Here is a 13632-nt window from a genome sequence, read left to right as displayed (position 1 = left end):
ACAGCTAGAGGAATATCTCAGGGTGTTTTTTATGCTGCCACAAATTTTTTTTAACAAAAATGTACTACAAGAACTCGCCTTTGAAGAGTGTGGCTGTGAACCATCAACATTTAAAAGTGAAATGCCATTTTGAAATATGGAAATGTGTAAATGAATGTTTATGCTCTCTTCATTATTAGATTTACCACTGGTCTGAATCTGCCTACATGATGTAGCCTTCATATAAACACGTGCACATACACACACTCCCACACATGCTAATTGACCCAATTACAACAACACTGCTACCGGCTGCCTTACACCTCGGTTTCCATAGTAACTCAACACCGCTTCCCTCTTCCTGCGAGCCTTTTATGAAGAGAGTTTTTAACAATTGCCACAAGGCTTTTAAAATATCAGTGCTTTTAAAGGAATAGCTCACCCAAAATGAAAAATTGCTAAAAATGTACACACCCTCAGGCCATTCAAGATGTATAAGAGTTTGTTTCTTCAATAGAACAGATTTGGAGAAATTTTCACCAGTGGATCCTCTGCAGTGAATGCATGGGTGCCGTCAGAATAAGAGTCCAAACAGCTGATAAAAGCATCACAATAATCCACAAGTAATCCACATGTCTCCAGTACATCAATTAACATCTTGTGAAGTGAAAAGCTGTGTGTTTGTAATAAACAAATTCATCAAGTTGTTTTTAACAAAAATTTGAGTCCTCTATCCGTAATATTGTTTCTTCAGTGAAAAATCACCTTTTCTGAATTAGGAGAGAAATATGCACAGATAAGCACCGTTTATAAGCAAAAACAGTCCAAAATATTGATTGAATGGAGGCGTGGATTATTGTGATGTTTTTATCAGCTGTTTGGACACTCATTCTGACGGCACCCATTCGCTGCAGAGGATCCATTGGTGAGCAAGTGATGCAATGCTAAATTTCTCCAAATCTGTTCAGATGAAGAAACAAACTCGTCTACATCTTGGATGGCCTGACGATGAGTACATTTTCAACAAATTTTAATTTTTGCATGAACTATTCCTTTGACGTCTTAAACTAATTGAAAAAAAAGCTAAATCTCAAGACTTGTTTCATTATCCATCCTGACATTGTTGGAGCTCTTTTTATTAAATGTTCTGCCGCTAGATGCCTGCCAGTATCTCATTTAGTTCAAGCTATTATGGTATTTGACCAGACAGATGTCCACCAGAAATGAAAATGTGGCTGATGGCCATCTTATCTAGTCAAATAAAAAACCATCTTTATTATTTTCATGCTACTTTGATACATTTTCTATCATCTGTGTGTGTTGTGTGTGTGTTTCAGATTTGTGGAATGGTGTTCACCTGTTGCCTGCACAGGCGAATTAAACTGGACCCGTACTGACGGCTCAGAAACGTTATATGCCTTTCCTGACACTCCAACACACACAAACACAGCCTGCATGACCAAATCCATTTACATTAATATAAGGGCTTTATTATCTTTCATTTGCCACATTTTTAGACAAATGTTGCTATTGTTATTGCCTCCTTATGATCCTAATAGTCTTGAAAGATGTGGGATATTGCCCTGTAGTCATTTAGATGTCAAGGAATCAGTCAGAAAAAAAATCTAATTTTTACTTTTAAAATAAATTATAATATTTAAAAATAATTTTATTAACCACATATTTGCTTTGATTTGCTCATATTAAATGTATGTAATGTGCTGCTAAATCTTAATCAAAATACACTGGACCAACGTCAAGACCATTTATTATTGTATTTTCATAAAAAAAAGTATATGAAACTTGTAGAAAGATCACTGTTTAGCCATTATGTCCACTGTATCATATACACTGAAAAAAAAACTTGGTGTAGAAATGATTTTCACTCAGAAATTCCAAGTCATTTTGCCAAATAATGACAAAAATAGCAAGTAACACATTGAATGAAACATTACATTTTGAAGTAGAAAGACTGAAATAATATTTTATTGTAAAACATCCAATAATCATTATTTTAATTACAACTTGATTTTCTTTACAGTGTAGTAATTATTATTATTTTGGCATTACAGTAAACAAGTGTCTTTTAAATCAGTGGATCTCTTCAGTAGTTGTTCCTGCAGTATATATCAACTTGCAGATACTGTGTAATGTAAAATCTGCCAATGGACCTTTTTCACATTTCCGGGTTTCTCAGCAGCGGAAGTCGTCATAGTTGGGTTAACTTGAAGAGCAGTGAATGGTAGAGTACCACAAACATATGTTTTGCATTCCCATTTGCTCAAATAGCAAAAGAAAAACTCCACGATAGTGTTTTCATGACTTTCAATAAAAGGAAACAAATTGAGAGAGACTGATAACGGCAGTCAGAAGAGAGAACGATGTCAAATTTACCATCCCTCCCATAGACGCTGCATTAGAAAAACCCTCGCATTTTGTTAACTGTTTTTTGTAATTTGATGCAAAGGTGATATAATACAAAGAATAGTGTTATAAATGTACATACATCAAAAAAAAAATACAAATATGAAAAACTCGTAATCACAGTCTTGTGAAAAGGGTCCATTGTTACACTTTGTGTTAAATATTGAAAAAATTTGAAAAAGATGAAGCTGCTTTTTGAGCCTTAATGATTTCCCTTAGATGGATTGGCTGAATATTATGCTTATCTTATAAAAGATTTTATTGAATTGATGAACTCCCATTTAGGGTCATGTTATGAAGGAGAAGAATGAGCATTATTCCATTTCATTGTAACACACAAATCACAGCTGCAAAATCTTAATGTAGTTGCCACAGCAACGTCAGCCTTATTGAAATTCAATGTCATTTGGGGAAAAAATGGTTAGAAAAAAGAAAAAGATTTAATGTTACATTCTTGTTTTTTATTGTGCTGATTAATTACTGTCTAATCCAATTGCTTTATGCTAATGTCAGTAAAAACATTGTGCAAATAAACAATCTCTCATCTGAGCTGCATGTAAGTCTGTATGTGATTTAAAATATGAATTTAACCATCTAGTTAGTTGATATAATAAATGTAATCTTTCATTTGAATCATGTGTTTGTAGATGGAATGTGCATGTATTTTCATAAAGCATTCACTTCATAAATTCTTTGCCTAAGACTGTTGCATTCTTTTGTGGGCAGTAGAGTTTTATCTGAAACAGCTGTATGTTTATTGTCTGTTTTTAAAAAATCTATTTCAAATAAACTTATTTTGTTGACATATTCTGGTTGGCTGCTTGTACTGACATACTTTAGCCAGTAGATGGAGACAAACAAATGAATAAGCTTGCTTCAAGGACAAAAACTCGTCTTCAACTTTAAATTGAAAATCCACACGATCCTCATGTGTTTTATTTGGGGGAAAAGACCCATTGACATGCAGCCATTAATATCCCGGATAATAACTTTGATGTCCGGATAATATCCAGATCCAGATTGTCTTTACATTTGACCACATAAATTTGTCCCTGTTTTCTGTCTCTTGACAGATAAAAATCTCATCTGTAATGCTTTTCCCTTGTTGCAAGCAAATATGAGGAAGCTAATTTCCTGGTTGCTTTTTGTGATGGTGCCATAAAATGTCATTTTTATATGGATTTGTGTGCATAAGAACAAGACTTTGAGTTATTGGCGTGGTCTTGTGGTTTTCTGCCTATTGAAGTTTTAAGCTTGAGCTGGCATTGCAGCCTCACGCATTTCTAACTGTTCTGTCATCAATTATAAGTAAGTTACTGACAAATTCAGTTAGGGTGGTGTAATGATGACTTATGCAACTTGAATAAGCAGATGTTTTCAGGTCACTCACATGCACAATGTGTTTTAAAGCACTTCTCGGTGTGCTTTAAGCAATATAATTGCAATGCATAGATGCAATTACACTGCAGGGCATCCATCTGATCAGTCCAAGGCCCATAACGTGGATTATTGTGGCCAAAATTCCCCCTCCGCTCCTGTCATTTCCTCAGGAAACCATGAAAAACTGAGCATATGAGTGAGTGCAACACCCCCCACACCCTAACCCTGTTTAACATTACCAACAAGTGAGAGTGAATGAAAGACAGCTGGTGATACATAACGCTCTGCACACACACCCTGATCTCAAATCTCTGAGTTATGCTACACCTATCTGCTTCATTTCAGCTGACTGTACCAATGAGATCTATCTATCTATCTATCTATCTATCTATCTATCTATCTCTCTATCTATCTGTCTGTCTGTCTGTCTGTCTGTCTGTCTGTCTGACAGTCCGTCTGTCTCACAGAATTGCCCAAGAACTGAAACTGACCTGACATGAATATTTAAACTGCATTGTACTCTGCAGTAAACATGCTGGAATGTTTCAGTGCCATGATCAAAGCTCGGGAAAGACGGATGCTTAGACAACAAAAGCTGCGAGTGTCAGCGGACCAGGACCGGAGGCCCGTCACACAAACTAAAACCGTAGAGTGTGTTCCTGTCAGCAGGCGGACATGTGTCAGAACCAAAGCAATCACAGCAAGCGATGAATAGTGCCAGATGTTGTTTCTTGGATCGGAGCCTGGAAAGATGGCCAGACGTCCAGGGAGAAGATCTTTCAATCAAACTTAAATCAGATGAGTGAATATTTTACATCTGTCAGATCTTCAGTGTTCTAAATGAATTAAATGAAATTATGCTTGTCATTGTGATTGACAAGCATTAATGCTGCTTTAGGCAACTGAGTAGATTGTTGTACTTGTAAAATGATTGTTTATACAGTGTACATTGCGACCTTTGGCCTTTACATAATGCAATTTTTGTGTGTCATAGACTTAAACATATTCTATTCTTGATGCACATTTACACAGATCCATCAGCAAATACTTTGTTTGTTTAGCTATTTTGCCTTTCCAGCATTGGAATGAAATGAGAGAGAACGACACTGAAATTTGATGTGCTGCCTTACCATAATATATTAATCTCTTCTCCAATTATTTACATGAGTTGTTATAACTTTCAGAACAAGCCCTCAAAAACAGTCAGCCAAAAACCAAACAAGATATATTATGAAGAAAAATCTAAACATAATAGACAGCTAACTAAACATAATATAATTTATTTACAAAACACACACACACACACACACACACACACACACACACACACCATGATGCTCATTCAATATTTTTGTTTTGTAAATTAAATATTTCAATATAAATGTTCAATAACTCAAAATGAGGAGATAATAAAAAAGTTTTAGCAGCAGGTTTACATATTTCACTTTGTTTTAATGTCTTTTTACAACCCGTATAATTTAAACCTGGAAACCAATCAACAACTCTCAGCCAATCATAAACAGCCTCAGCGCTGACCTGACCTCTTTAAATATTAATGTACTGTATGTATAATCCGATGAACTCTCTCGCGCTGTTTAACCCCATGTTAAACGCCAAACGCGTTAATTGTCGTTATAATAAACATAATCATTGTTCTATATATATGTCAGAAGACAACCAGAGCGAATTTACATGGCGACACTTCCGTTTCAGTGTTACTAACCTCATAAATACGCAAAATACGAACGCTAAACCCGTGTTTACAAGCGTAGCCTACAGTAAATCCTGAAATCTGGAGGATTGATTACTAAACCAGGGTAAAGTATAATGAACAGTGTGAGAACTTAACTAGATAACCAAGGATCACAATAATCCAGAGTTTATTTAAATTGTAAAAATAAAAATAAAAAACACCTCAGATACTATTTAACAAATGTACAGGGATATGAGATACACTGATACACTTTATATTGTTTCAGGTAAAGAAGCTTATTCATCTGGATAAAGGCATATCTCATCTGATTTGGTAAGTTAACTGTTGAATTATGTATGTGAGAAAGCAAAAGACTGGCAACGCACTAAATGCTTGCTCTGGTATCGTTTGTATATGAGTTGCTATGTTGGCCCTGGTTTTCTTTTGAACTGATGGGCATTTCTAACTGTTCTGTCATCAATTATAAGTAAGTTACTGACAAATTCAGTTAGGGTGGTGTAATGATGACTTATGCAACTTGAATAAGCAGATGTTTTCAGGTCACTCACATGCACAATGTGTTTTAAAGCACTTCTCGGTGTGCTTTAAGCAATATAATTGCAATGCATAGATGCAATTACACTGCAGGGCATCCATCTGATCAGTCCAAGGCCCATAACGTGGATTATTGTGGCCAAAATTCCCCCTCCGCTCCTGTCATTTCCTCAGGAAACCATGAAAAACTGAGCATATGAGTGAGTGCAACACCCCCCACACCCTAACCCTGTTTAACATTACCAACAAGTGAGAGTGAATGAAAGACAGCTGGTGATACATAACGCTCTGCACACACACCCTGATCTCAAATCTCTGAGTTATGCTACACCTATCTGCTTCATTTCAGCTGACTGTACCAATGAGATCTATCTATCTATCTATCTATCTATCTATCTATCTATCTCTCTATCTATCTGTCTGTCTGTCTGTCTGTCTGTCTGTCTGTCTGACAGTCCGTCTGTCTCACAGAATTGCCCAAGAACTGAAACTGACCTGACATGAATATTTAAACTGCATTGTACTCTGCAGTAAACATGCTGGAATGTTTCAGTGCCATGATCAAAGCTCGGGAAAGACGGATGCTTAGACAACAAAAGCTGCGAGTGTCAGCGGACCAGGACCGGAGGCCCGTCACACAAACTAAAACCGTAGAGTGTGTTCCTGTCAGCAGGCGGACATGTGTCAGAACCAAAGCAATCACAGCAAGCGATGAATAGTGCCAGATGTTGTTTCTTGGATCGGAGCCTGGAAAGATGGCCAGACGTCCAGGGAGAAGATCTTTCAATCAAACTTAAATCAGATGAGTGAATATTTTACATCTGTCAGATCTTCAGTGTTCTAAATGAATTAAATGAAATTATGCTTGTCATTGTGATTGACAAGCATTAATGCTGCTTTAGGCAACTGAGTAGATTGTTGTACTTGTAAAATGATTGTTTATACAGTGTACATTGCGACCTTTGGCCTTTACATAATGCAATTTTTGTGTGTCATAGACTTAAACATATTCTATTCTTGATGCACATTTACACAGATCCATCAGCAAATACTTTGTTTGTTTAGCTATTTTGCCTTTCCAGCATTGGAATGAAATGAGAGAGAACGACACTGAAATTTGATGTGCTGCCTTACCATAATATATTAATCTCTTCTCCAATTATTTACATGAGTTGTTATAACTTTCAGAACAAGCCCTCAAAAACAGTCAGCCAAAAACCAAACAAGATATATTATGAAGAAAAATCTAAACATAATAGACAGCTAACTAAACATAATATAATTTATTTACAAAACACACACACACACACACACACACACACACACACACACACCATGATGCTCATTCAATATTTTTGTTTTGTAAATTAAATATTTCAATATAAATGTTCAATAACTCAAAATGAGGAGATAATAAAAAAGTTTTAGCAGCAGGTTTACATATTTCACTTTGTTTTAATGTCTTTTTACAACCCGTATAATTTAAACCTGGAAACCAATCAACAACTCTCAGCCAATCATAAACAGCCTCAGCGCTGACCTGACCTCTTTAAATATTAATGTACTGTATGTATAATCCGATGAACTCTCTCGCGCTGTTTAACCCCATGTTAAACGCCAAACGCGTTAATTGTCGTTATAATAAACATAATCATTGTTCTATATATATGTCAGAAGACAACCAGAGCGAATTTACATGGCGACACTTCCGTTTCAGTGTTACTAACCTCATAAATACGCAAAATACGAACGCTAAACCCGTGTTTACAAGCGTAGCCTACAGTAAATCCTGAAATCTGGAGGATTGATTACTAAACCAGGGTAAAGTATAATGAACAGTGTGAGAACTTAACTAGATAACCAAGGATCACAATAATCCAGAGTTTATTTAAATTGTAAAAATAAAAATAAAAAACACCTCAGATACTATTTAACAAATGTACAGGGATATGAGATACACTGATACACTTTATATTGTTTCAGGTAAAGAAGCTTATTCATCTGGATAAAGGCATATCTCATCTGATTTGGTAAGTTAACTGTTGAATTATGTATGTGAGAAAGCAAAAGACTGGCAACGCACTAAATGCTTGCTCTGGTATCGTTTGTATATGAGTTGCTATGTTGGCCCTGGTTTTCTTTTGAACTGATGGGTGTTGCTTGTGCTTCATATTAACATCTGCTAGGACATTTTGTGTCAACATTAATGTCATATTCTGTATCTGTTTGAGTATTACAGTATCAGTCATTTGTATGTCCTTGATGCACTCCGCAAACAACCGAAATTGCACTTCTCTCTATCTAAGACTGATTATAAAAGCAAAGCCAAGGACTTTTTTGAATATTCAAGGGAGCAATTGTTCCAAATTAATCATTTTAACTCGAAAAGCTGATTCATTTTTATTAACCCTTCCTAACCCTCTTTCATCTGTTCTCATCTGTGAAAAATTCATTTAATCTCATTCTTGTCTATAAAAAATAAATAAATACAGAGAGATCCTTGATCTTGAGTGACCTGTGAAAGCTTTTTTTCTTCTTCTTCTTAATTTTTCCATTGGAATATACACAGTATGATCAATTTTGTTTGTCTCCTGGTTTGTATCCTGACTGAAAAATAAATTTAAAATGCAGTGGACAGGCAAGTTATCGGTTGGCTTGACATACAAACAAAGAAGCGGGACAGAGGCAATGTGTCAAAGAGCATATGACGAAATTCAGCTTAGCTGGTCTTTGAGGTAAATCTAACATTTTAATGAGATGATTCAAACATCTCAAAGCTGTATGATCACTCATGTCAAACAGTGCACAAAAAGACTGCAGAAAAACTATATTGACATGAACACCTGGAACGCATTTTCTGTGAGCTAAACAGTCCGCTGTGCAAAGGAAACTTGAGCCTGTTTGTGAGAGTAATACTTCTGGTGCCGGAACGACTATTGTATTTATTAATATTAAAATATTGGAATAGGTTCAGGATGCCATGCACCTGAGGCTATATGACATCATATCATATCTAGGTTATTTGTAAGTCGCTTCGGATGAAAGCATCTGTAAAGTGTAAATGTTATTTTCAGCACCATAGAGCATTACATAACAATTCTCTGCCTGTTTAGGAGGAGTTTCCTCAGTTGAATCCAAAATATGTAAATACAGAAAAGGTGGGATGGTTTTATTTACTGGAGGCCTTTCAGGTTGAAACCGAGTTCATCATTTAAAGTCTGATGTTTTGAGATTTTTTTATAGCATACTGTCTTTGTTAAACATTGTTTTTTGTTATATTCATGTAATATATATTGAGTATTGTTGTGGAGTGCATGTTTTAAAATAATATTCAAGTTAATCTTAATCAACAGCATTTGTGGCATAATGTTGACTACTACCAAAATTAATTTTGATTTGTTCTCCCTTTCTTTTTTAACAAAAAAAAAAAAGGAAAAATGTTGTTTAAGGTGCCGTTGTTTGACAAAATGAATTGAAATGGCAGACGAAATCCAGTATTTTTAATTGGAATCTATGCAATCAAGAATTTCATGTGAGGGCAAAAGATTTCTCCACACAGATTCTGAATCAGATTTAGCTGTTCATGCAAATTCACCACGTTGACCAACATACAATTGCTTAGATCGAAAGTGACTTTATAGACCTTCAGTGGAACTTTTTTGTCCGAACAATTTGCCGTAGTTTCACTAATGTGATGCACATTTACAGTGTGTCTTTATTAATGTGATTTCTGTGTAAAGTTTGACAACTTTGCCATGATAATGTAAACCTTAATATCACACCTTTACAGCTCAAATAATGCCGTTTTAACATAAGTTTGAATAAAATTTTAGCAAGTGATGAAAGTGCTTTTATAAAATTATATTAAATTTATATCAATTATTATAAAATTCATTCTTCCAAAATTGTCCTCCAACAAATGGCCCCGTTACTTTATCCCTTTAAGTTGATCTGTTCTGTCCAAAGTAAATGTGGCCATCATCATTTTTGTGCGGTTCTGTTTGGTGGCTCAGAAATGGCACACTTCACCATTAATCAATCTTTTCCTAGCAGTTGTGTGAGCAGTTGCTTCAGAAAGGCCTGTAGACAGAGGCGAACCTCTTCGTATTCTCATACTTGATCTGTCTTTTCACCTCTTACTGAGAACTGTGGTGGAGTTTTGCTGGCATATTTTTCTCTTTCTCTCAGGGGAACATGTGTGTGTTTGTTTGTGAGAGAGTGTGTGTGTGTGTGTCTGTGGAACTCTGGCTGACTCACAGCTCCACATACCGTAACACACACAGATCCTTTTCCCACTGCACCGCAGTCGTGCTGAGCGTTGCGAGACCCTCAGACCCGTCTTGCACACACATGCCTCGCATTACAACTGTCGAGTGTCTGTATGGGATACGGCGGTGGTCAGAATAATCCACTTCTTGGAAAGCCTGCTTAACGTCAGTGTGAGTTTTAGTGGTTGTGGCCACATGTTAAAACTACAAAATGGCTGATAATGAGTGGTGGTACAATTGTAATGCTCCTACTGTCCAAAAGAGGGCACTGTTAGTCCAAAATCATTAGGAGTGCATTTAAGAGCCATTATTTCGCAATTTGCATCTTTTTCTATTTTGTGGGCAGTGCAAATATGATCTGTTTATGTTTTATTTAATCTTAAGTTCGTTTTTGGAGCTATGGATTGTTACTATTTATTTTGTGCTTGTAAAGTGAGACAGACCTGATTCTGTTGGGACCCCTTAAATTCTTCAGGTTGCTAAATATGTTGCTAAATGCTTAAATAAGCCAGTTCTGAATGATAAATGATTAATGGTAAATAATTAAACCGATTATGAGAGAGGGAAGAGAAAGGAAAACAGATGCAGGGGTCTGGGTCGCATGGGCATTAAGACAAATCACCATGACGACAAGCCTTTAAGTGCGTGGATCCAAACGGCGCTTGCCAAGTTCCGCTCCAAAACATCTAAGCTATGAGTGTGCCTTCGTTTTGGACAACAGCATGCATCATGAGGGATCTGGGGACGGAAACCGCAAGGACATTATTGCAATTATTCATATCTCTTGTGTCATTAAATAGATTTAGAGTTGGTGTTCGTTTCAAAGGCCAGATCACATGCCTTCCATGTGGCGTGTTGTTGTTCATTAAGTTACGTATGGCCATATGTACAGCGTGTTAGGGGTGCTGGTGCAGCGGACCTCAACGGACGTCTATAACTGGATCACGTTCAGCGTTAACCCACTTGTTCTCGCACAGTCCAAAACCACTCATTTATATCTTATGACTAGTAATCACATATGGCCTGCTTCCACGGCCTTGCTGATCGAATTTTAAGAGAGTTCTGTGACTCGAATTTGCTTGGCACCAATCATGTGACATATTCACACCTCACGACCATATTTTCCGCCCCAGAGGAAATACAACAGGCCTGCAATAAATCTTGCAATTACACAATAGAAAATGCAGAATATGTAAACACAAGAGTTTTAATTGGAAACACATTTGCTGCTTTGCAGCCGAGGGAAGGCAGCTTTCAGTAACGTCTATACAGACTGTAAATGAGTAATTGCCTCAGCCTCTCTCAGCCTGTCTCCATTTTTTAAATTCTTGACAGCCCGCTAAGGAGAGAGAGGCTGGATTTTTGCACGAGCGGGGTCTGCTCTGACCCCTCTCGCAAGCGCAACCCTCAGGGACGCGAGAGGAAGTCTTATTATTTTTCTGTGAGGCTACAGAGAGACGGGGGGAATGACAGGTGAAGAAAAATCGAATGAGAATGAAATGGGGGTCCCAGGTTGAAAGGGGACCTGGAGAGGCTTGCTTCATACAGGCTGAGAGGGGCTTTTTGGCCTGTTGCCCCATATATATGCGATTGCATACGCTTACCGATTTACTTCAGCAAATGTGTTTCTGATAAGTCAGCACAGAGATTACATCCACCGAGCTGCTCTGCACTCTTGTTTCAGACCCCAGCACTCCTCCCACCTGCATCTCGCCAGCAGTCCTGGGTGAATCTCACGAAAAACATGTCCGCATTGCATTTCAGTGCAAAATTCAAAACTAAATACAATGAGAAAATATATATTTTTATAAGATTATAAAGCCTATTATTTAATTAATATCTTGAAAATTAGGCCAGCACATCCTGTATAGTTCATGGTCATTGGTTTTTGACCATTTCTTTAAATTATCCTTATTAGATTTTTATTAATTAAATAAAAATGTAATATCAGAATTTAACATCTAAATTTAAAAGAAATAATATCTAAATGAAAATATTTGTACTTTTCATACTTTTCAAAAGTTTGGGTTCATTGCAATGATTTACGGTAGAAAGAAATCATTGCTTTTATTCAGCAAATATACATTAAATTGATCTCAAGTGACAATAAAAACATGTAAAATGTTGCAAAAAAAAGTTTTTTAAATAAATAATAAAATTCATCAGGAATCCTGAAATGCATCATGGTTTCCACAAAAATATTAAGCAACACAACTGTTTACAACATTGATAAAAGAAATGTTTCTTGACCAGCAAATCAGCATATTAAAATTATTTCAGAAGGTTTATGTGACACTGAAGACTGAAGTAATGGCTGCTGAAAATTCAGCTTTGCCATCACAGGAAAATATTTAAAAATGTATATCACAAATAGAAAATGGTTCTTTTAAATTATGATAATATTTTACAATATTTGATCAAATAAACAGCCTTGGTGAGCATAATTCTTCATAATACCTTCAAAAGCATTAACAAATCTTACTGACCCCTGACAGTTGTTTTATTCATTCATTTTGAGAAATTGGTGTGCCTAATTGTCAAAAAAATAATGCTTTAATAATCTTAATGGCCTTGAAAATACACTTAATTTCCTTCCTCCTTCTCCATTTGGGCTAAAATATGACACGGACATGTTTTTGACAGGTTTTTGTAAGATTTGCCTTCTTACTGTATTTTCCTGCATTCACTGCCTCTGGTGACAGAAAATGAAAATATGGGGTCAGTGTTTCGTTTTTGAAGGCTAGATGGTTCTGCCGTTGCTATGGACACAGTGCTGCTGAATGATTTGCCCATTGTATTTGCCTTCCTTAAAAGTAATGGTGACTTTAAGAGCTTTATTGATGTGCTAGATCTACAGATTAATCTTGCTGTCAACTGAATTATCATTATGAATAGATCTGTGCATATAACTTGAATACAAAGGTGGGATGGGGGGGGGGTCATGGTTATAGAACCCTCTTTAGGGTTTTACTGTGTCTTAGCATACATCTTAGGCTTGACATAATTTCTGTTTCTTTTTCATGCCATCACAAACCCATTGACCAGCACAGTTGCCTTTTGTTCCTTCAGCTGTGTGCTCAAAATAAAGACCTGTAAACCAGTTAAGCATAAACTTAGCTGCAATGGAAATTACTTTGGCATTTGATGGTTTCTCGGCCAAGGGTCATACTCATTCCTATGGTGCTTTCAGCCAATCACATTGACACAAGCAAAGTCATTGGTCGTCAGCCTTGTCAATCAAACCTCAAACTCAAGGAATGAACTATGCAATTCTTGCATAGTTTGCCAGCTTCAAGATATGAAAAATACCACAAGGACCCATTCTGCTATGCT

The 13632-nt window shown here is 36.4% G+C and overlaps 2 protein-coding genes across 2 annotated transcripts in view; both read left to right on the top strand.

Annotated features, from left to right (window-relative positions):
* The window catches only part of tspan11 (tetraspanin 11), a 22714-nt gene extending 21232 nt beyond the window's left edge, over positions 1–1482 (top strand). The window contains exon 8 of the mRNA XM_016493892.1: positions 1317–1482. Coding sequence (XP_016349378.1) covers positions 1317–1376 — 60 coding nt within the window. The 3' untranslated portion in view covers positions 1377–1482. The remainder of the gene's footprint in view (positions 1–1316) is intronic.
* A 6397-nt stretch (positions 1483–7879) lies between these two features.
* Positions 7880–13632, top strand: part of LOC107694310 (semaphorin-3aa) — a 98287-nt gene continuing 92534 nt past the window's right edge. The window contains exon 1 of the mRNA XM_016493980.1: positions 7880–8061. The gene's annotated coding sequence lies outside the window, so the exon portion shown is untranslated. The remainder of the gene's footprint in view (positions 8062–13632) is intronic.

This window comes from Sinocyclocheilus anshuiensis, unplaced genomic scaffold (assembly GCF_001515605.1).
Source record: "Sinocyclocheilus anshuiensis isolate Anshui unplaced genomic scaffold, SAMN03320099.WGS_v1.1 scaffold1316, whole genome shotgun sequence".
Classification (NCBI taxonomy): domain Eukaryota; kingdom Metazoa; phylum Chordata; class Actinopteri; order Cypriniformes; family Cyprinidae; genus Sinocyclocheilus; species Sinocyclocheilus anshuiensis.
The sequence above is the reverse complement of the archived record's forward strand: the minus strand, read 5'-3'. Positions and strand labels throughout refer to the sequence as shown.